Genomic DNA, 22,550 nt, shown 5'->3' on the forward strand with positions numbered 1-22,550 from the left:
ATATAAAAAACAGAGCGACGGCTCGCACACCAACGCGCGCACCCGGCACACCGTACGGCAGCCACCCGGCCCGCAGCCGGCGCGGCCGGGCCTGGCTCCCCCTCAGGGACAGAGGGCGGAGGAGAGAGGCCGCTGTACGTGAAAGCTACCTACCGATCTCTTACTTACGGTGAGCAAAAAGCACATGCGGAGAGAGCTGCCTGCATCGGCTGACACCACGGGGTAACAGGGTATTTATTGTGCAGCAAGTTCCTATGTCTGAGCCCTAGAGGTCCTACCAGAACCATGCCAGCCTAGAACGGCGTCAACAGCGTCCTGAGCGTCCGCTACAGAGTTGAAACAAAAAGCTTTCAGACAGGTCAAAAGCAGAAGTCAAACTTCTGGAAAGTCACTCAACTTGGAAAATATCCAACGCTGGAGTTTAACAGGCTGCTGGGGTGTTTTTGTACTATAAACTGTTAGAAATCACCACGTACGCTCTTCAGCTTGAAGATGAATTTCTGCTGCACAAACGCTGACCTTTAAATTGCTGTTGAAAAACATTTTAGGAAGCCACATGGCCTCACAATTAGGTTTGTAAAGTACTTGAGGCAGGAGACAAGTGTTATGCTTCAATAGCAACTCCGATTACAGTAATAAAAAACCCACTTTCAGCTTGAAGGCCTTATTTGCTAATTTCATTTGTTTTACTGAGGCTGCTTATGCTTTCAAATGCCGTGAGTTGAAGTGAGAGAAGACTCCTTTCAGCTGATTATTGTTTTCCAGTTAAAATCCAATCAAGAAAACACTGATGAACTGTAATTCTTGCATTCTAAGAGAATGGCTGCTGCTGAAACTCATCAGTAATTACGATACATTTGGTTACAGAATGAGAAGACTACGCACTCACAGCAGCTACAGGCCCGGTAATACCTCACATTGCATTCACACGGTTCGATCAATACACTAACCCCATTTGAGCTATGTGCATATCGAAAAAATAAACCGGATATTTTGGCTAATGGAAAGGTAGTCCCTCTTTTTGCACACAGGCAGTTGTTTTTGCAGTATTGTGGCTGTTACACAAAATATAAAAGTTACTTCAAACAATTTCACGTGGTATTACCTCACTGTTGCATCACCCAGCAGAAATGAAGTCGGACTACGGGGGAAGGCTAGAGTTAACAGGGTGTTCCTACAGTCCGCAGTACACTCCCCTCACCACCCCTGTCGGTTCTGAGTTTATGTACAGAGAAGTTACAAATTGCTGCATAGTCGGGGAAATGTCACAATCCAATTTTTTTGCTCAAATCTCAAGCAGGTATTTTGTTAAAGTGCAAACTACTCAAAAACGATACCTAAACATCCCAAATCACACTCAAAGTCTTTCGAAAAACATCACGTATATTTTTTTTTTTTTTTTTACTTTCATTTGACAATTGCTGCCAAGGAAATCATCCCAATTCATTTCAGGTCAATGAATAAAGCGAGAGACATTTTCATATACAATTACTTACAAGCCATCTTCTTTCAGCGCGACTGTTCAGACGCGTTCGGCACGCAGCCTCTTCACCCTACCTATGGCACCGCCGACAGTAATACAGCAGGTGGTCACTAGGGTTTCCTTTTAAGAATACTGAGAGATGGATCACTCTGCTGAGCACGACGACTAACGATTTGTTAACGCAGAGACTATTGTAACTACCCTTTCCACGTTGATTAGGCCCTGATTCAGAAAAATATTTACATGCATCTTTACCCTTAAGCATATACTTGAGTCCTAAATTTATGTTTAAGTGTTGTCCTAAGGAGCCTCTTACTGTTTTTTCCATCCGTAGGAATAAACATGTCCTGCATATCCACAGCAAATACATAGGCAGTAACAAACCCCCCCAACCAGCACGAGCTTGTCAAGTTCACCACAAAGCAAACTCTCTGAATACTAAAAGGAAAGAAGGAGCCTTCTTCTAGTGCAGTAAGACTCTGGGTTAAGGACAACATTAGAAATTAAGATTTTGGGTCTTGAACTGAGAGACTTTTTATTTTTCAACGAATTAAGTAAAAAAGAGCAGCAGCCACCAGAAACAGTCTTGGCTCTAACTGAAGTGAAATTTGAATGTAAATGGTCCTCCTCCAGAACCAAAGGGGTTGAATCCTTGCCATGTGTTCCAGTTCCTGTGGAAAGGGTTGCCCCCACCCTGCTGACTCTCCGCATCCAGTGGGTCCTCTCCCGCATCAAACTTCCGCCTCATTTCTGAAGGAAACAAAACCAAGGGGGAATCATGGCGCAGCAGTCAGGGCAGTAACACCAAGCATCTTTCACGACCAATAACCAACTCAGAACCCCCCCAGGCCAGAGAGCTGCAATCAGCACTTGTATTGGCAGCATCTGTAGAACCGAATCACTCCGAGTTTTTCAAAGCTGTACAGGAGACTGGCACAGAAGAGGAACTCCGTGAAAACACTGTACAAAAAACTTCGAACAAGTCATTTGGTTTAAAACAAGGCAAGACAGTACCTGGCTGCCCAACAGGACAGGTATGAATTTCAACAGGGACATGACAGTTGCACCTTGACCAACTGTGTCCCACAAATAATTGGGACATTTTGTCCTTGATGAGTTTATTGGACCTATACTCTCACAGCTGCACTCACTCGGGAGAGTCCGAGCACAGACCGTGCCGTACCCTGCCAATTCTTTGCAATCAATAAATTCCAATATTGATCATTCAGCAACAGCACAAAAGTCAACATGCAGAGCCCCAAATGTTTTCAAGCTTCTCCACTTACCATTCAGGCAGAGAGCTGTCTAGGGGACAGCAGTTTGGAAGCAGAAAGCAGGTTCTTGAAGTAGTTTTGTCCAGTGGGGAGAAAGCTGAAAGCCTTCCCCAAGACCCACAGACAAGTCACAGGCTACACCACTACTCTGTTATTTACACCTGCATATAACCTCCAAGCAGCCTGCAAACGCCACAGGGTTTTTGATCACCCGGCACTTTTTCAGGACACCCATTTTATCAAGGCAGAGAAGAGAAGCAAAGGAGTTAGGGGAGAATCATGAGTCCAGCTGGGGAGGAATGTGGAAGATGGCCTCGTACACCAGAGCCCTACGATAATAAGCTTGTGAATCAAAGCTCAGAGATTCAGAGGCTTTATAAAATTTTTCTTTACATAACCAACATGGTCACTAGAGCCAGAAAATGACCTGGGAAAAATACCTGGATTGAAAGGAGAGAATGTCATTGCAGGAAGAAGAGACAGAAAGCGATCCAGATGGCATTACAAAAGACAACTACGACCGGTGTTACTTTTCTTGCCCAGTCGGTTTGACAGGAATGGTAAACATGACATAAGAAACAGTGTCAAGGAGAAAGTAGCTGAACGTGTCCTGGAGATGCTGACACGGTAAATGGCATCTCAAATGCTTCCAGTATAGAAATCCCCTAATTCGTGTTCATAATTATGAACAAAGATCACATTAACATAGAAAAAGGTTTTCTGACCAGAAGTGCTTGTAATGCAGTTCATCACTCAGATCCCTCCTTCCCCCAACAAAGGGAATTAATTTATTCTGCCTAATTATCACTTAGATGGCCCTGAACACCTGAAGATAAAAACAGGAGTCTCCGCTATCTACATCTTTTATGTGCTTCTCTCTTTCCAGTGACCACACAGGAACAGTTTAAAGACAAGAACTTAACAGATGGCTCTGGTTGAAGGTTTTGGGGTTTTTTTTGTTTTTGGTTTGTTTTTTGGTTTGTTTTTTTTTGTTGTTGTTGTTGGGTTTTGTGGTGTTTTTTGTTGTTGTTTGGGTTTGTTTGTTTGTTTTAAAGGAGGTGAGATAACCACACCACCCTGGTTTTTATTACGTTCTTGATCTCCTAGTCACCACACCACAGGGTCGCCCAGGAGAGTGAACACTTTCTTCACTTTTTTCCCCTCCTCCAGAGCTGACCAGCAGCCAGCCAGACCTGACAGGGCTTCTTGCTCCCAGGGACTGGGCCGGCCCCAGGAGCCTGGCCACAGACCAGCAGCGAGGGCATCCTCTCCCTCAGGCCGACAGGAACCGAGAGCTCAGTCCCCTGCTCTTGGGGAAATGCTCTGTTTGCACAGTGCGTCTAGGCTTTGATACACACAACAAAAGCCAATTTTGAGGGCTTCTCTGGAGTACTTCAGGTGCTGTTAATCTAAATGTAGCTTGCAACAGAACTTTAGGTAGAAAGAGACGCCCATGTCCTTAAAGTAAGCATCTCCAGGGGTAAGCAATCCCAGAAATCTCTGCAAGATGGTATCCTAAGAAGAGACCTTTGAAATAATTATTTTGACTTTAAACAAAAGTCACTGAAACACAATAAATAATTCCAGGTTGACATCTGACTTCATGCAACAGACTGGATGCCAGTATTAGTGCATTGCTTTCTGAAGATGGATAAGGGGGGAAAGAGAAAAAGGGAAGCTGTAATGCTTGTTATGATTTACACTTGCTGCATTTTTACATTACTGTAAAAGTGTAATTAAAAAAAAAACAAAAAACAAAAACAAAGTCACTGCATAAGAACAATCATTACCTGGGTCAGTGAGGACTTCCTTAGCAGCTGCTATATCAATGAATTTTTTCTCTGCTTGCTTCTTTTCTTCCTCACTCTGGAAGTTATCAGGGTGCCACTGGGATGCCAGCTTTCTGTAAGCTTTTATGATTTCTTGCTTCCGAGCATTTCTGGATGGATAAAATTATAGATAACCTAAAATTTTCTAATTGTTCATATGCCACACTAGTGAAGCTACAGGTTTATTTTAAACACTGAGACGGTAATTAAGGGCACCAGGAAAATTATGAGTTAGTTAACCTTTTGCAGGTGGCACTGAAGATTCTTTACACAAAAACCAGAGGAAGCAGGTTGCAACTTTAAACAAAGATTACTCACTCTTTCCTTCACCACCCATTTACTGTCTTTGGAAAGATGCTACTGCCAGCTACTATGCAGAATACAGTTCCCAGTCTGAAGAATTTACAATCAGGTGAGTAACAAAAAGCACAAAAAGAGTAGAGATCAAATTAGTTCACGACTGGAAGGATGACCAATACTAGTTCAGAACTGGACATCTGTTTGGTCCTCTCATTAGAAAGGGAAGTCATTGGTTTAAGGTTAATGGCAGAAGTGTTTTAGACACCTTTCAATCAGTCCTTTCAAACTCTTCCAATCTATCATACCATCTGCCACAATTTTATTTTTGTTGCTTTCAGTAATTCTTTCTAGCCTTCATTTCTTCCCCAATTCATTCACCTGACTCTTGATCATCTATATAAGAATTTCTTGCCAAAGGATTTATTTCCTTCCTTCCCAATGTTGTTTTTTCATTCTTTCTAAAGGATTTGTAAACAAAATGCTACTTAAAAGCTGAACACTGCTAAACCAGTACAGTAGAAAAGTGAAGGTAGCAAGATACAGGAACACGAATTAACACTCAACAGAACAAATTCAAGTGATCAGCCCTAGATGTACTGGTTTAATAACCAACTTTTACATCATCATCTCAGATATTAGTATCTCACCTTTTCACTCCCAAGATTTTATAGTAATCCCTCTTCTGTGATTGCTTCAGCATCCGCTGGGCACGTTCTAGCCCCTCCCGAATCTGCTGGTCATTTTCACTATTGGCTTGAGCAGTCTCATAATCTTTAATAGCTTTTATAAGAAAAGTGAATGAAAAAAGATTACACAAATCTTTACAAATGTCAATTTAAAGAACTCAACCACTCACCAAAACTGAAGCTTTGCTATTACCATATATAAACAGCAAAACTTCTGTTTCAGCTTGCCATGGTTTTTTTCCAAAACCTTGGAGCAGAGGAGATTCATTTTCACATATAAATGAGGTAATTTTCTTTCTTTAGGTTCATCACACTTTTTGGAAAGGAAGGAGAAGGGAGGTTACTAGCGGTAGGTCAGAACACTCTCTAGATGTTACAACAGTCACATGGACGAACATAACGAGCATCTAGGACTGGGACGAAACAGAAGTCAAGAAGCAAGTTTCAGCAACTAGTATTAGAAGAGCCCACTGCACCATGTTAGTCCCTATATCACTGTTCAACTGACGGATGCGTTATACAGAGTCTTCAAATTCATATTCCTTCCTCTCCCACAGTCTGCACTCAATCAAGACGACAGAAAGCGTCTCCCTCTTTAATGACAATAAAGGTGGATTTCAGGTTACCAGTAAGTTCATACTGTTAGTGAAAGACAAATATTTGCTTTTTACACCTCTGCATAATGTGCAGACAGTTATAGTTTTAGGGTTTTTTTCCAAAGGCATGCTCTTATTTCAAGAGTTGCATTTCTCAGGAATGAAAGCAAAAGAGGTGCTGTAACGTATTCATGAATTTTTATGAAATTCCAGGCCTACAGAGTTTTTTTGGGTTGTTTTGGTTTTTTTGAAGTAAACCTATATTATTACTGTAAGTAGTAACTGAATGCTTAAGACACGAAATTTAAATATTCTTTGATATCAAGATTTATCAAGGGAAGCAACTGTTGAAGTCTTTAATGAGACTGCTCTTTCACTGTTATAATCCTCACAGTCTCATTTGCAGATCCAAGCCTCCCAGGTTTCTCAAGTTAGACAAAGTACTTGCATCAGATTATTTCCAAGCAGATGCTATTTCTCAGCAGGTGTTACATTTGTTTTTCTCTGTTTCTCAGCGAGACAGCAGGAAGTGCTAATGAATTTGTATTACCCAGACATCTGATACCACTGCAATCTTGGTTTTGTTATTGAAAAAAAAAAAAATTCCAAAAAGTATTTCCAGTGGCCCAACAATTTCATATGCTATTACAAAAAAAAAAAAAGGCAAAATTTCTATTCATTTTCACATCACTGTACACCCATTTGCTGCCTGAACAAAGCATTTTGGCTTCTGCTGATACTTTTAATAATTCGTCCAGTCATTAAAAAACCCAACAAACAGGAGTGTACACTAATGCGTGTGCCCAATATATGCTGTTGAAACTGATAAAAATAATGAAAATGCAGGGATGTCATTATGCTGCTTTACCGCTCCAATGATTTTAAGCACCAGCGTACTTTATCTGCTTCATGCAGTAACGGGAGGTCCCATCACAATGTCCTGCCACATGCAGATCAGATTGCTCGACTTCACTGAGCACCACATCATCTATAGCACACGCCACTGCTGGAAACCAAGCTGCTCAGGGGTCAAGTATTTGCAACAACAGCACTAGATTTCCCTTGTTTTACACTGACTCCCTTATTTAAAGGTTTCAAGTATTAAGCACATGGGAAAGTATGTTTTTAGTGCTGCACACCACAGAGGGAATGCGCCCAGCACACCTGACGGCAAGTACATTTTGCACTTTCTCTCAGTTGGAAGAAGACTTCAATCTTGATGGTACTCTCCAGTGTAGGAATATTCCTCCTTCAGAGAGCTAATTGCTCTCCCCACCTGAGGGGCGAGGGCTGGAAGCAGGTGGAAGCAGGATGACAGCTTCCTGACCACAAGTTGGCTATGAAACCAGGAGACTGATTAGTAATTCGTGGTATGTCAAGTGAGATATTTAATCAGTTCTTCTCAGTCACTATTTCTAAAAGCACTAGTACCTCACAAACCAACACAAGAATCACTGCTGCTTCTTACTGGCCTGCTATTTCAGAGACCATCCTTTCTTTCTTTCATCGGGTCCCACGACATGAAAGGAACAACCAGTTTCAAATATCACTTTTGATTTAAATACTTTAGTCAAATCTAACTCTCCTTCTTTCAATACAAGAGTCTTCACAATCTCTCAAATAGTAATCGCATCATATCTCTAAACACCTTAGCTGGCTCTCCTATCTTGCCTGCATCTTTAAAACAGAGTGACTAAGATTAGCCGTTATTCCATATGCAGAATTCATTTCCTATCAAACATGAGTAACTGCAGACAACCTATGTCCATGCCAACTCTGTCAGAGGAATAACTGAACCAGTTATGCCCTTACTGAAATAGGGACTGTTTCCTCTACAGCAGTAGGGTGGGGAGGGGAAAAAGAAAAAAAAAAAAAAGAAAAGAGAATGTTCTGACCAATTTTGAAACAGCAAGGTGGGTTTTCTTCTTCTTTGACAAAACTCGTGCTGTATACTTTAGATAGACTCCTGTACTTAGGAGGTAAGCCAGAAGGGGAGTCATTGCACATCTGTCTCGGCAGACAAGCCCTGGATCCCATGTGATTACAAGGTAATTAAAACCATTTGATGGAAGTCAGAATTCAGCTATACATACTGAAGTGCCTCTTGAACATTTAACAATAATCGCCTCCAAAGTTGAGACTTACAAGTACTTCGAAATTTCCTGTCTTTAAACAGGAAAATAGGTGCCTACAGCTTGAAGTTTTCTTGAGGGAAGAATGAGAATCAGTTTGCCCTTTTAAACACGAGACTACGATTTTAATTGCTCTACTGTTCTCTACAGCAGAGAGAAATCAGCCATCATTTTATAGCAGTTAAAACTGAAGGATAAGTGAAGACACCTTCAGGCAGATTAACATTAATGGGCTACAGTACTGTTTATGGAGGCTCTGCTGGAAGGCGGAGGGTAACTACAACCATCTCACCACTGTCAAGGGCAGGAGGAAGGCAGGGGATATGCTGAAACAACAGAGATTTGGAGGAGCACGGTTCCATTCTAGCATAGTTGTGCACTCAGAACCAGGCTAGGCCAAGCCCAACAGGCTCCAGCCCAGGAAATAAGCTCTCCAGATCCCAGGTGTGCCCTCTCTGTGTTTCCTTATATCCCATCATAGGGAGGCATTTGCTCCAGCACAAGACCAAGTTGGCTCTGTGCATTTGAGCAGGACCTCGTTAAAAAACTTCCCCCTCCCCCCCTCTAATTTGCAAGAGTTGCCAGATTCTCTCATCCTACAGGAACCAGAAATAGATGAGGATTTAATAGAAGATAATGTTAGAAAGATCCAAATCAAAAGTCATCAATTTAAAAAAACAAAACAAAAAAACACACACACAAAAAAAACCAAACAGATCAATTCTGTCCACTAGTAAGAAGCAAAAATCATAGAACCATAGAATCGTTAAGGTTGGAAAAGACCCTTAAGATCATAGAGTCCAACCGTTAACCTATCACTGCCAAGTCCACCACTAAACCGTGTCCTCGAGCACCACGTCTACCCGTCCTTTAAATACCTCCAGGGATGGAGACTCAACCACTTCCCTGGGCAGCCTGTTCCAGTGCCTGACTAACCTTTCGGTGAAGAAGTTTTTTCTAATATCCAACCTAAACTTCCCCTGGCGCAGCTTCAGGCCATTTCCTCTCATCCTATCACTTGTTACTTGGGAGAAGAAACTGACCCCCACCTGGCTACAAACGCCTTTCAGGTGGTTGTAGAGAGCAATAAGGTCTCCCCTCAGCCTCCTCTTCTCCAGACTAAACAACCCCAGCTCCCTCAGCCTCTCCTCATAAGGCTTGTGCTCTAGACCCTTCACCAACTTCGTTGCCCTCCTCTGGACATGCTACAGCACCTCCATGTCCTTCTTGTAGTGAGGGGCTCAAAACTGAACACAGGACTCGAGGTGTGGCCTCACCAGTGCCGAGTACAGGGGCACTATCACCTCCCTGGTCCTGCTGGCCACACTATTCCTGATACAAGCCAGGATGCCCTTGGCCCTCTTGGCCACCTGAGCACACTGCTGGCTCATGTTCAGCCACCTGTCGACCAACACCCCCAGGTCATTTTCTGCCAGGCAGCTCTCCAGCCACTCCTCCCCAAGCCTGTAGCGTTGCATGGGGCTGTTGTGACCCAAGTGCAGGACCTGGCACTTGGCCTTGTTGAATCTCATAGAGACTCACAGCAGGGCCTGTCTGGCCTGCCCCTCTCTGTACTCTCCTCTAAGCTGAAGATTCATACACCTTAAGGGGAAAAAATAATCTTAAGTTTTCTTTGGGTTCTCCTTTTGCCGATACTTGCCCTCTTAAATCAAAAACCTTTGTACAAGCCACAATCTATGTAGATTTGTATTCTGTACCTTTAACTATTTTTAGGGAAGTGGGTTTTTTTTAATTCATTTGTAAATCTACTTTTCCCCATACTGACGGAGCTTATTTCCACTGTACTGATGTACAGAAAAAGACGGGGAAATACCCAAAGGGGGCCCCATCACTGTGAAATCTTCCTGAGCCTTACTTTTAGGTTGATGCTGCAGTTCTAAACAATCAAAAGATGGAAAAACATTACCCTAAGAAAAAGAGAAAGACAATTTTTCCTCACACTTTGGGGATTTTTTTAAGCAATCTCTGTGAACAAAGGTCATCGGTTCTCCAAAATGCTGTTGTCTTCCACCCTTTTTCTTATAAGGAAGAAGGTGGCTTGCCAGCCTCAGCAAAGAGGGACTAGGACTAGGTCACTTCAGAGGTATAAAGTCTATGGGGCTGATGAAGAGGACTGCCTGAAACCACATCAGTCCTCTTGATACCATGTTTTCATTTGAGTCAAGGAGGCCTAAAAAAAGAACAAAATAGGTATCTCATTTTTGAAGTGAACTTCAAGAGGTGAGCAATATCATCTCTCAGTGATTAATTTCTCAAAAAGACAAAAAAATATCTGAGCGTGCTATTAATGAGAACAGCTGCCTTCATGAATGTTTAAATTGAAAAGGTTTTTTTTTTGTTCAGTTGTAAAGTGAAAGATCCACTACCAGAATACAGAAAAGGAAAAATGTTCTATGATTACTAAAATTAATGGAACGCGTTTTCTGCAGATTTAAAGCCTACAAGTCCTTTCCCTCATCACATTTGACTGAAACAGCCCAATGCTTCAAAAACGGCTGCATGACTGAGCAGGGGGGTGGAACAGACAGATTGTCCAAATTTCCTTCTTAAGCCTGGTTTCTTGTGGAAATGCAATTCACTAAATTAAATTTTGAAGATTTTTTTTTTAATAGCACATTAGCACTTAGTACTCTTAAAGAAGCTAGCTAACAACATAATGGGGTACTCAGAGACACCCATTACTCAGCCCCTACTTTCCAAGGCTGTAGATGGGACCATGTAACAGTATGCATTTTATGGAAACCGCATATGGAAAATGCGACCTCAGGAGTAGAATCAGTTTACTGCTCTTAGCAGCACTACAGAGACCCACAGAGGTGACGCAATGGCTGCTATCTTCCTCCGCCCTCAACACGTGCTAGGGGATAAAAGAATATTGTTTCACGCTGCCACCTAAAGACATTAAAATGGAGTTCCTAAAATAGATTTACATCACCCTAACTGTAATTACCTTTTATCTCTAAATGCAATTGTCTGACATTGCTAATTATATAAAATATGTTTAAGTTGAGTAAGCCGTACAGTCTCATAAAACATCCTGAACACAGCCTGCTGTTGTAAAGACAACTCTGCTGTAGATAAAACAAGTACATTCCACTTATACTAATCAAGACAAAATTACCAGCAGATATTTTTGTAAATCTGCAACTACCAGTGCTGATTAGGGATAACAACGTAGTGTAGAATCAAAGTGCATGTTAAAAATTCTTGAAACACTGACTGCATTTTAAACTCCCACAAAAAAGTATGTGCAAACTGCATGCAACTGTACCTTCTTCATAAAGGTCTTCCAGCAAATAAGCTTCAGCTCTGTCTTTCAGGGCATTCACATTGGTTGGTTCCAGTTGCAGAACTTCTGTACAAACTTTTATGGCTTCTGTAGCCTGCTGATTCTAGAGAGAAAGTAAAACAAAATACATGTAGTTGTGGGTTGGCGGGGGGGGGGGGGGGGTTTTAAACAAATTTACAGAGGGAGATAGAAGCAGAACTACCTTCGATAAACAGTGACAGATCCTTTCCTTGGCACGAGTAGCATAAATTGGGACTTCTGGCTCAGTTTTCATTACAGCATCGTATTTATTGACAGCATCTTCATACCTGTTTAAATCATAAAAATAAGCATAATATCAAGAAATGTAATAACTATTTCAGGGTGTTATGATTTATTTACAAATTTTAAAATTTTAAAATCCACAGATTTTCACATCCTTCTAGCAATGTACCTTAACTTTAATAGTCTTAAAAGGGGTGGTGTGAGACAACAGCATGAAGAAAACTTTCAGCCACTTCAAGAATTACATCCCCATTCCCTTTTCTGTGCTGAGACAGAAGAGCAGGCACTATGCCTGGACGGCTTTTGCAGAAGATAACAACATTGATGAGATCACCCTGTAGCAGAGAAGGCTCAGGGGGAAACAGTCCCAGCTATCTCGGCCTTTCCTCACAGGAGAGAGATTCTCCAGTCCCTCCATCATCTTAGTGGCACTTCAGTGGACTTTCTCTCTCAGTAGCTTCATCTCTCTTGTACTGGGGAGCCCAGCAGTCCAGGTATGGCCTCACCAGTGCCGAGTAAATGTATGAGAGCTGACAAATATTATCCCTATCTTGGTCGTAGTACCTGCTCCACAAATAAGTTAAGTATACAAAGAGAAGACAGTGGCATCAGAAGGAATCAGAATAGGATTGTTACTATGAGTCAATATTTATTTTAATTGTAATTGGAGAGCTGTGCTCAGTTATCCACTTCAACTGACAGATGCAAAAAGCATCACTTAATCAACTCCTCAATCAATAAGTTGGTGCCTCAGTAGTGATTTTTTTTTTTTAATACAGCAGTGAACACTTACCTGCCTTCTCTGATGAATTCCTCTGCTGACTCGATCTGCTTATTGAGTTTCTTTACTTGCTTATAGAGAGAGAAGCATTGCTTATGGTCTTGGTCCAGTTTCAGACACTCCCGGACTTCACTTTTCGGGGGGGGGGGGGGGGGGGGGGGGGACGGACACGACACGACAAAAACAAAAAACAGAAAGACATCACCACACATTATGAAATTTCACTTAGAGACACAATGCAGCATCAATAAGCTGTCCAGAACAACAGTTGACTTCTTTACACAATCTCTTCCTTCATCCAAAAATGAATTTAAAGCGAGACAAAGAAGTCTTCCAGAACATACAGGCATATTTGTCCCGTTTTGTATTTAATTATTTTGTATTGCCAAATATGCAAAGATTGAGAAGTGTTACATTGAAAACTGACTAAACTGCAGAAGAAAAACATACCCTGGGAAAGAAATTATATTCAGCAGTTATCAGATACAAGTGTTTAATTTTCCTATATATTTAACTCAGCTATATTACAAAATACCTGTGCAGAAGTATATTTTATGCTGCCTGAAACTGACAAAGCTCAGCTAAAACCCAAACCTCCTCCTGATGGAATATCAGCCAAACCTGAGCCTAACTTTCCACTGTGCAGATTGTTTAATCAGACTCTTGATTAGGGCAGATACCTCTTAAAATAGTCAAAAGTCTTCAAAAAACCTCCAGAATGCAATCATATGAAGGAATAAAAGTTTTGTATAATACAGTCATTATAGTACAACCAAGGTGTTATTTTCAGAAAGAGATTACAAAACCTTATTTTGTTCCTAAGCATAGACAAAAATATCTATTATTTGAGAATCATTAAGCCTGTAAAGGTAAGAGGAAGAAACTAAGGGAAGGACAAGATTAATCACTCAGCAAGTCCAAGAGCTATAGAACTTTTTCTTAGTATACCCTATGATAAAAAAAATAGAATCAGAGAAGAATAAAGAAAAGAGGCTTATCCCTTTATTCTGATACCATTCTGTTCAACAGCTCTCTCAATTGTACTTACAAAAATTTTAAGATCTGGTTATTACCTGAGGAAGTCCATGTGTGGATTTCAGAGGAAAAAAAATACCACCTATTCTTGAAATCACTAGGCTAAGTGATGGTCAGCTACCAAAAGTCACCACAGAAGTGACCTATGACCTCCAGTGATTAGGTACACTGTGGAAAGGATATCCCTAATGCAAATCCAATTCGTTATTTGGCATTTACTTTTGCCCAGCTATAAAATGAATTTTTGCAGTTATAATCACATGCAGTTTCCATCCACCAGCCTTTGTCATACACTGCCAAGAAAATAAACTCATTTTTTTTCAGTTCTCTTCACCTCTTACTGAACAGATTCTGTGGCAGAAACCACTTGTGTGCAAAAAGATGGATTATACCATCTGTCCAGCTGAGCACAGAGTAGGAAGTTAATACTCCAGATTGGGCAAGGGCAGTTATCTGCAGGACTGACTAGGGACATATGGGAATAACACCTTAAACTTAACTGACTGTGAATAAAAGGGTAGGACATTATCAAAAAATCATCCAAAATACTGGACACTGTCTGCAAGAATGAAAGATTGACAGCTCCAGATGCCCAGCTCCTCATACTTGGATGCTCCTGTAGTTTGTTTTTTTTTTTATTCTTAAGCTTGTAACCTTTAGTTTCCACTCTCAAAAATGAAAATCTAGCCCTAAGACTTAATGCATACATTTTTTTGTTCGCATTGTAAACTTAACTTAATTGAAAGTTCAAGGTTAAAAAAGGCTCTGCCAAAGCAAGTTCAGAGAAGCACTTTCTTCTAGGATGGAGAAGTACCAGAAAGGCAGTAAATGTAAGCAACTCTGACAGACCTGCACTATGGCTTCTACTTAAGTAAACAAGCTGCTAGGAACCGTCAATGGCTGGTCTGCCAAGAATGGCATCTTCACTGCCAGTTCTTAGCATCTGGAGAGGAGCCTCCTTTATCAGATCGAGACCAGAGTTGCTACTCTATCCAAAACCCAGACAACATGGATATTTCACAGTTTATCATGACCTGTATCATCACATTTTCTGTCTCAATTATAATGATTACAGCAAACAGTAAAATTACCTGAGTGATAATTCATGGTCCCCCAGCTGATAATATATTCTGCTGATTTTATAGAAGGCTTCAGTGTTATCATTCTTTAATTTGGCAGCGGCTTTCAAGTCACTAATGGCTTTGCTTGGTTCCCCTTCTTTTATATAACACTCAGCTCGAAGTTCCCGTAGCTCTGCATCCCAAACACAAACCTTGAGAAATCAAAATTAAAGCTTGTTTTTGGTCCATAACACTTCACTTCTTTTCCTCCCCAACAAAAGAAAAATCCCATTTAACTTCACTTTGCCAACTGCAATAGCATAAGGTTCAAGCTGCACGCAGAGCGCATGAAATTAACATCTCTGCTTCCTGGTGGATGCTGTGATGCACCTGCCCAGAGAGAAAACAAAGGCCTGAAAAATTTGTAAATGATTCAATGAGCTCATGCAGGGAGATGAATTAAATCTACTGGCACTGCTTAAACTGGGACAGTCTGTTGAGCCTCCAGGGAAGGATATCAGAATCATAAATTATTACATCTTCCCAAAAGAATAGGGGTAATGAGCAGCAAGGACCAAGCTGTCAGTTGTCCTCTTGAAAGAAGCCTGTTGGTAAGATTCAGCTACACAAGATTTGACCTTAGTATCTGGATTTTAAAGATCTATACAGAAGTAACAATGTCACAATACGGCAAGAATAATTACTTACAAGGAACTGCCTATCATAATTTGTTTTAGAGAATTTATTATGGGTATTGTACTTTGTCTGTAAACCATCATTTTGGAGAATGAAGCTTTTCTGCTTTTCCATGTTCCCTCCCCATAAACAAACTCCCACACTTTGGTAGCTTCTTCACCAAAAGATAGAATGTTGTAAATTCCAAGTCAACAGTGTTAATTTGTATGTGAAGAGTCACAGCAGTTAACTGTCTTTTAATATATATTTCTATATGACACACAAAATTCCCACAATTGAGTTATTTACACTTACACTATCAGACTACCTATACTGATCAAGATTCAACAAATACAGATATCTAAGGAACAAGCTGAAAATCCAGATAGCTATGTACATTTTTAACTTTGTTATTTTTTGATCTGTTGTTCCTTCATTTTCTCAAGACAAAAAATTGCCTGCATACAGACAATGAAAGATCTAGATAAAAAAAAACCCTACACCTCCTATATTTGGCAAAGCTTCATTGGTTTGAGAACAACTTTTCTCCCAGCTTCCCCAAAGACACCGAACTGTGGAAAAATATAATCAAGGAAGTTTTCCATAACAGAAGTCTGGCTGAAGTTGTATCGGTAACCCTACCTACAATCTATTATTTTGACTTTTTTTGCAGCTAGTGTTCAGCATTCTCCACTCTCCAACTTCATTATAGACTCATGGTGCTCAGCAAAACTGAGCCAATTACACCAAGCGTTTTCACATCAGTGAAGAAGTTACTAAACAAAAATACATAGATGCCAGACAGGAGCTCTTACTTCCCTTTCACAGTACCATTTTACTTAACACTTACTGCCAAGATTTCATCAAGAAGAGAAATAGCGGCTTCATAATCCTCTTGCTGGTAGGCAGATAATGCTTGTGAATGCAGGCGCTGTAGCTCATCAGATTTTGTCAGCTGAGTCTGGGCTTCTTTTTCCTCATTATTGCTAGGATTGGATTTGAGCTGCAAACATTAACAAGGAGAGAGACTGAACCGCTTGTTCAAGGACCTCATTTTGGACCATTAATAATCATATCGTGGAGAACTGACTAAAGCTGCAAATAAAGCAAAATTAGTTTTAAAATTCCACTGGAAATGTTTCCAACTCCAAACTTCAGAAAAAGAAAAACGTTTTTAGCTTCAGTAAGAGTTCTCAGAAGTTGGAGAAGTCTAATCTCGCAACTGCCCCGCTTCATTATTTACCATTGGACACATCATAAACAACAGTCATTGTCCCCCCCGTCACCCCCTGGAAGTCATGGACCCCTCAACCATAGCCTAGCTAATTCATCTCTCCGCAGACAGTCATTAAACACTGGATTCCCCAGCATCAGTAGAAAGTAAATCCACTTGGCGTAATCACTTATATCGCTTTAAGCATAATACTTATTTTCAAAGGAAATTAAAAAAAAAAAAAAGGCAAAAATCCCTCACAGGCAACTCTGCTACCACCCAGGAAGACGAATATGGGCCAGGAAGAATCTCAGTCATTCCCATGCAAAGCCAGGGAGTCATTTGTAAAATTAGCATAGTTTGAATAAGGCACTGGCTTCACACTTGTTGCTGATTAGAATGACTTTCAAAGTTTTAAAAGGGAGAGATCAGCAGGACTTGCTTTTTTGTTTGTTCGCTTTAAAAAAAAAAAAAAAAAATCAAAACTTGCAATACCTTGCATTTTATACACAGAATGTTGACTAAGTTACCAAGTCGTTGAAGTCATCCAGTACCTTTTCTTTCCTCCTTTATCTCAAAGTGGCCCCTTCCCTTTTTCTCATCAGTAAGTTATTCCAACACTCATATTTTGCGCTTAGGTCTCTAATGTAATTCAACAACATCAGCCCTCAGAACTCCTTTAACAAAATTTCCCCTGGTTCTAACACTTAAGTATATGAAAGGAAAAAGCCTAAATGCAACATCAAAAGCATGCACAGGTCCCACCTCTGTCTTAGTTTCTTCATTTAGTCTTTGAACCTTATGTAGTTGTTTAATTTTCCTCTGGCAAAAATCAAGTTGTACTTAGACCTGAAAATTCTCCTTTATCCCCCCTACACCGTCTTTCAGCAAGAGGAGAGGAATGCGATCAAGCAGTTTTCTTCTTTGTAGGCTAATTCCTAATATACATCTCAAAAACCTTTTCTTCTGCTTAGAACAGAAACTCTGCCTATAAACCCCTGATGCTGTGCATCCTTTTTCTTCCCCAAATCTGGAGCTTGTAGCAGAGGCAAATTTCTGCACCTGTAATTTTAAAAGTTCCGAGACTCCAAAACTCTCTGAAGTTCTGAACTCTTTAGTTCCAGCTGACTTGCTTAATTTTCAACCTCAATTTCTCAGCATTTTCCTCTCTTAAAAATTAAGAGCTTTTGCTACGGACGAGCTTTACGCTTCCATTTAAACTTATCTCACGATAACACTGCACTCCTTAGACACACAGCATGCTTCTTGTAATTTATTTGGAGCAAAACGACAGCAGAATATGAAAAGCAATGTTACAATCATACAGACAAGTCCAACAGTAATAAAGACCATTTGAGTGAAACATCCTAGATAATTCTAGGTAGTATAAACTGTTCAGTTAACAAAGAAAGAGAAACTTTTCAAGCTATCATTCAAACTAAAGCCATCAAGTGTTTGTGTGCTACAGTATGATGAAAATATACACTTGGAAGCTCTTAATAAGTAATTAGTGTATTGCCATGAGGTTTTAATCAGTAGTGTTAACTAAAGCAAGCAGCAGCCTGTTCATTCAGCTCCAAGAAAAAAAGCTGGAAATGTGATGTAGATGTTTAATACTCTCATTTTGGTTTACTTCCCAATTTTTTTCTTTTTGCCCTGTGATCAGAGGACTGTCACATCCCTATCAATAACGAATCACATTTTAATTATTCTTCCTTTTCCTGTTGAGCAGTAAGCTTGCAGGTGACAAGTCAGAACAACTGCTTGCACTAAGCGTGCTAGATTTCCAAGAAAGGAGCAAAGTATTAAAAAAACCCTTCAGCTGAATTTAATACTAGTCTAAGGCAAACCTAACACTCCTCATGCTTCATCAAGGACCTCAAAGCACGAAGTCGGAAGCTGTGCTCTGCTCAGGTCTGCTGGACAAGCACACTGCTACTGGTGAACGGGTCTCAGCACAGTATCCTTTGCCGTCTTTGAGGTTTACTACATTCAGATTAGAACACTAAATTAGTTGCCCTTTAAGTTGCAGCAACAAGCGCTAGCCATCTGTTACAGCAGCTTTCATTCACTACCAACCTCGCCCCCCCCCAAACCTGTACCTAATTCCTTTACAGAAAACAAAGGCCAGCACACAGGAAGGGCTTTGTTAGGGTAAGTGATTCTCTTATCACAGATTTACTACTATAGGTGCTGCTTTATTTGAAAGCCTAGTCTCAGTACAGGGGAGAAACACACCCTAGGGTAAGCAAAACCCCGCTTCCCCCGCCCAGGTGAGCAAGAGTAAAGGGAACAAAAATCATCATCATCACTCAATTTATCAAGTCGAGCTTTAAAAGCATTTGCACGTATATCCATCTTTCTCCGCACCACTCTCAGTGAGAAAGCTGGCTTCTTCTGGAACTTTATCTCAAGGACTTGACTCAAAACTTTGCAACATTACCTTGCTGCACCCAGGACAGTGGGAAAAGGTATTAGTAGTTCACTTCATGAAACCCAGCTTATTTTTTTTGGCATCCAGAAAGTGCTTAGATCATTTCTATTCAAAGTAGGCAGCCTTGGAATATCTGCCTTGCATTTGCAGTCAAACATCAAGTATTTAAAAGTTTTCTGATGGGAAAAGCATTTTAACAAGCTAAACAATTCATGCTGGTTTTCAAGCAGCAACATATTCCCCCCTCCAAACCTGCCATACTTCACTGTATTTCACAACTCTGTCAACACGACCTTTCTAACCATACACAGAAGTTACACCAGCCACATACAGGCTACGTGAAAAATACAATGCAGCACTACTTCAGAAAAATACCGTTAATGAGAGGCCATCGATACAGCTAACCTAGTGTAGCAGCAGTGACAAAACACTGAAGCGAGACCAATGTTAAACTACGCAGGATCCATTCGCATTTTGTGTTGGATGCTGCTATCCTGAAGATGTCATGTGCCGGTCTGAATTAATTAATATATTTCAACGTGTTGCACCTACATGTATCTTACAATTATGCTTTCTGGATCAGCAATATGCTTTTTATTTAACAAAGCTTTACAACATTATCTGTTACCATGCTAAAAAAAGGATCCTCAAACACAGAATGCTTACAGGAGACAGAACTGGAAATCATGAACATGGAGCAAGTGCCTCCTGCTTATTAAGTTTAGTAAAGACTTTTCACTTTGTGATCTTTTTTTCAGAAGGATAGGGAAGAGTTACAAAACACGGCTAAGCTAATTGAATGGCTTACCACGACCTGTGCTGCTTTTCAGCTACACAGTCCTACATCTTCCTTTGCAATGGCCCATTAACAATACAGGAAAAGTGCATTTAGTACAGGAATCCTAATGAAGAACAGTTACAGCCACCTTGAGAAATAACCCAACAACTCAAAATCCATACTCTCAAAGAGTATGGATTAAAGAGATACAGGCAATTCACCTGTAGCATTTAAGTATCTTATCTATTATATGAGTATCTTCTCTATTATAAACAGACACTACCAACTTGAAAAACTCTTACATAGTGTCGTTTAAAAACAAATTGCTAAAAAAACAAAACATTATAGACATACTCTTTCTATACCTTGCTTACAGTGGTCCAGCACCACTAACACAGGCATACACCTATACATTCTAAAGCTGTTTTATTTTCTTGTTTTTCACACTGGTAAATACACAGGCAATGAAAAGAAATTGATTAGGCTTGTGAAAAACATTCTGAGGGGAACTGAGGGAACCTCCAGGGTTTGTGCTATCTAAGATCAAGACACCCATGCATTCAAGAACAGTGCACAAAGGAAAACTCTGCATTGGCAGAGCAATGTATTAGGTAACACAACTATGATGTTAGACAGATGGAAAAAAAGCAAGGAAATATTTAAATACCTGGTATTCTTTACCCAGGAAGCTACAGATGATCACAGTACTGCAGAGGAATGTATTTGGACACAATCTAATATTACTTTGATCCGGTTAAGAGAGCTTCAAATACCAAACCCAAGCTTGCCCAGTAACTTACTCAAATCAGGTTAACTTACAGTGCCGTAAGATGGTCTCCTCCACCTACATCCAAAATAGTATTATTATGCATACCAACCAACCATGGAAAACTACTGCCCAGCGTATTTCGCAACAGCCGAGGGATTCTCTAGATTAGAAAACAAGAATTTGCAGTATACAGTGCTCAGCCACTTGGTCTTGGCTGACATCTAGTGGAGCTGGGAGCAGCACCTTAAGTTTCCAGCTTTTAAGTGTTTATGCTTCCAAGGGAGACAGAATTGCCTGTTTAGGACACCTCAATTTGCAGTATTTATTTCAACAAACTGCAATTGTGAACATTACAGTCAGTCTAAAAAAAAGTGAAGATAATTTAAAAGAAATACAACAACTTGGTCCTTTCCACACTTTCCAACAGACTAGCCAGAAGTTGTTCTGTTTTTGTGCCTTCTACAGAATTCAGCAACTCAAATGCTTGTCATTTTCTCTAGGACACAAATAGGGCCACAGACAATATTACAAGGCATATACAAGGGCTGCCAGGACTTGCATTGCTTTTGTTACCTTTTCAGAAGGCCTTCCATCAACCAAAGTATACCAATATTCCTTTTATTTTCACCAAAAATCACATGCTTAAAGAGAAAACAAATATTCCAGGGCTTTCATGGATTGAGGCCTTAGACATGGATACTGATGTGCCCACAGATCTGTCCTGTTGACTTATATTATTCAGAAACTACTAAGCAAAACAGAAGGAACGTGACATTAAAGCAGAGTACTAAATACTATTCATATACTGTGAGCAATGACTTTCTAAAGTCACTTAAAGACTTCTGTTTAATCCCCATTCCATCCTGGGCGCTCTGAACATAAGAAACAGACTCCTCTGCTGATACCCATTGAAAGTTTTATTACCGTCTAGGTCCTAGATTTCCAAACTGGTAGCTGAGTTGCAAAGGAAAAAGCTAAAGAGCTTCTAAAGATTAATGAGTTGTGATTCTGTATCGCTAGACAGGAAAAAACACTGGCCCACGTAAGGAGCTTCATCAACGTGGTGCATCTGTTGGCCAAAAGGAGAGGTTTCTAGAAATGTAGTATTGCTTAACATGTCAAGGCATGAGTCTGAATTACAGCTTTCAGCCAACAGGCAAGTACACAGGAAAAAAAAAAAAGGCAATCTAAAAATAAGGCATGAAGGCTGTGGTCTCGAGAGGCTATTGAGATCCCACGGGCATTTCTTTGGGCCATATCTGCCCTAGTAATAGAAGGAACTTTCATTTCAAGGTACAACTTATTCCTTCTGGCTTCTTGACTTACAATATGAGTCAAAGCTTCCTAGTGGCTACTGTTTACTTTTCCCGTGTTACTTTTGGTAGCAAAGATAGAGTCTGGATGTAAAAGTCTTGAAATCATTTGGAAAGATAGTCAATCCCTAACAACCTTCCTCCTTCTCTCCCCTCCTCTCATATACAAGAAAAACCCAAAGAGACACGGGATGTTAATACATTCCACAGTATTGTGATTCTGACTTCTCCTCATCTTGAGATTAAATGCAATTTCATATTTAGATGCAAACATACTGCCAGAGTAAACTAGGTATGTTAGACACACAGAGAACTGGTAGAATAATCAGACTGACTATCTGAAAGATTTAGAAGAATACAAGGGAAACCTCTCAAATATATATATATTCTACTTCAGAGTCATGCTATGTAGGAGAACTTAATCCCCTCCCTCATATGAGCAAAATATCCAATTACAAAGGATTACTTTAATATTGGCTTATTTTGCTTGAATATACTGTATTTAACTAAAAATTATGCTCTTCAAAAGAGACTGCTTGCCATATTCTCTAAGTACATAGGCAATAATGTTCACAGAACCAAGGAAACTGGAAGTAAGATTTAGGACCAATATGGTA

The 22,550-nt window shown here is 40.3% G+C and overlaps 1 protein-coding gene across 2 annotated transcripts in view; it reads right to left on the minus strand.

Moving 5' to 3' along the window:
* Nucleotides 1–1,999: 1,999 nt before the first annotated feature.
* Nucleotides 2,000–22,550, minus strand: part of DNAJC3 (DnaJ heat shock protein family (Hsp40) member C3) — a 35,937-nt gene continuing 15,386 nt past the window's right edge. For both annotated transcript variants that reach the window (XM_087759590.1, XM_087759591.1), the window contains 8 exons: nt 16,277–16,429; nt 14,782–14,963; nt 12,668–12,787; nt 11,813–11,918; nt 11,593–11,713; nt 5,534–5,666; nt 4,548–4,696; nt 2,000–2,233 (listed from right to left, as the gene is read on the minus strand). In XM_087759590.1, the coding sequence (XP_087615716.1) occupies nt 2,076–2,233; nt 4,548–4,696; nt 5,534–5,666; nt 11,593–11,713; nt 11,813–11,918; nt 12,668–12,787; nt 14,782–14,963; nt 16,277–16,429 (1,122 nt within the window). In that variant the 3' untranslated portion in view covers nt 2,000–2,075. The remainder of the gene's footprint in view (nt 2,234–4,547; nt 4,697–5,533; nt 5,667–11,592; nt 11,714–11,812; nt 11,919–12,667; nt 12,788–14,781; nt 14,964–16,276; nt 16,430–22,550) is intronic.

The sequence above is a fragment of the Nipponia nippon genome, unplaced genomic scaffold, assembly GCF_047370975.1.
Source record: "Nipponia nippon isolate SJK-2023a ecotype South Korea unplaced genomic scaffold, ASM4737097v1 scaffold_2, whole genome shotgun sequence".
In the NCBI taxonomy this organism is placed as follows: Eukaryota; Metazoa; Chordata; class Aves; order Pelecaniformes; family Threskiornithidae; genus Nipponia; species Nipponia nippon.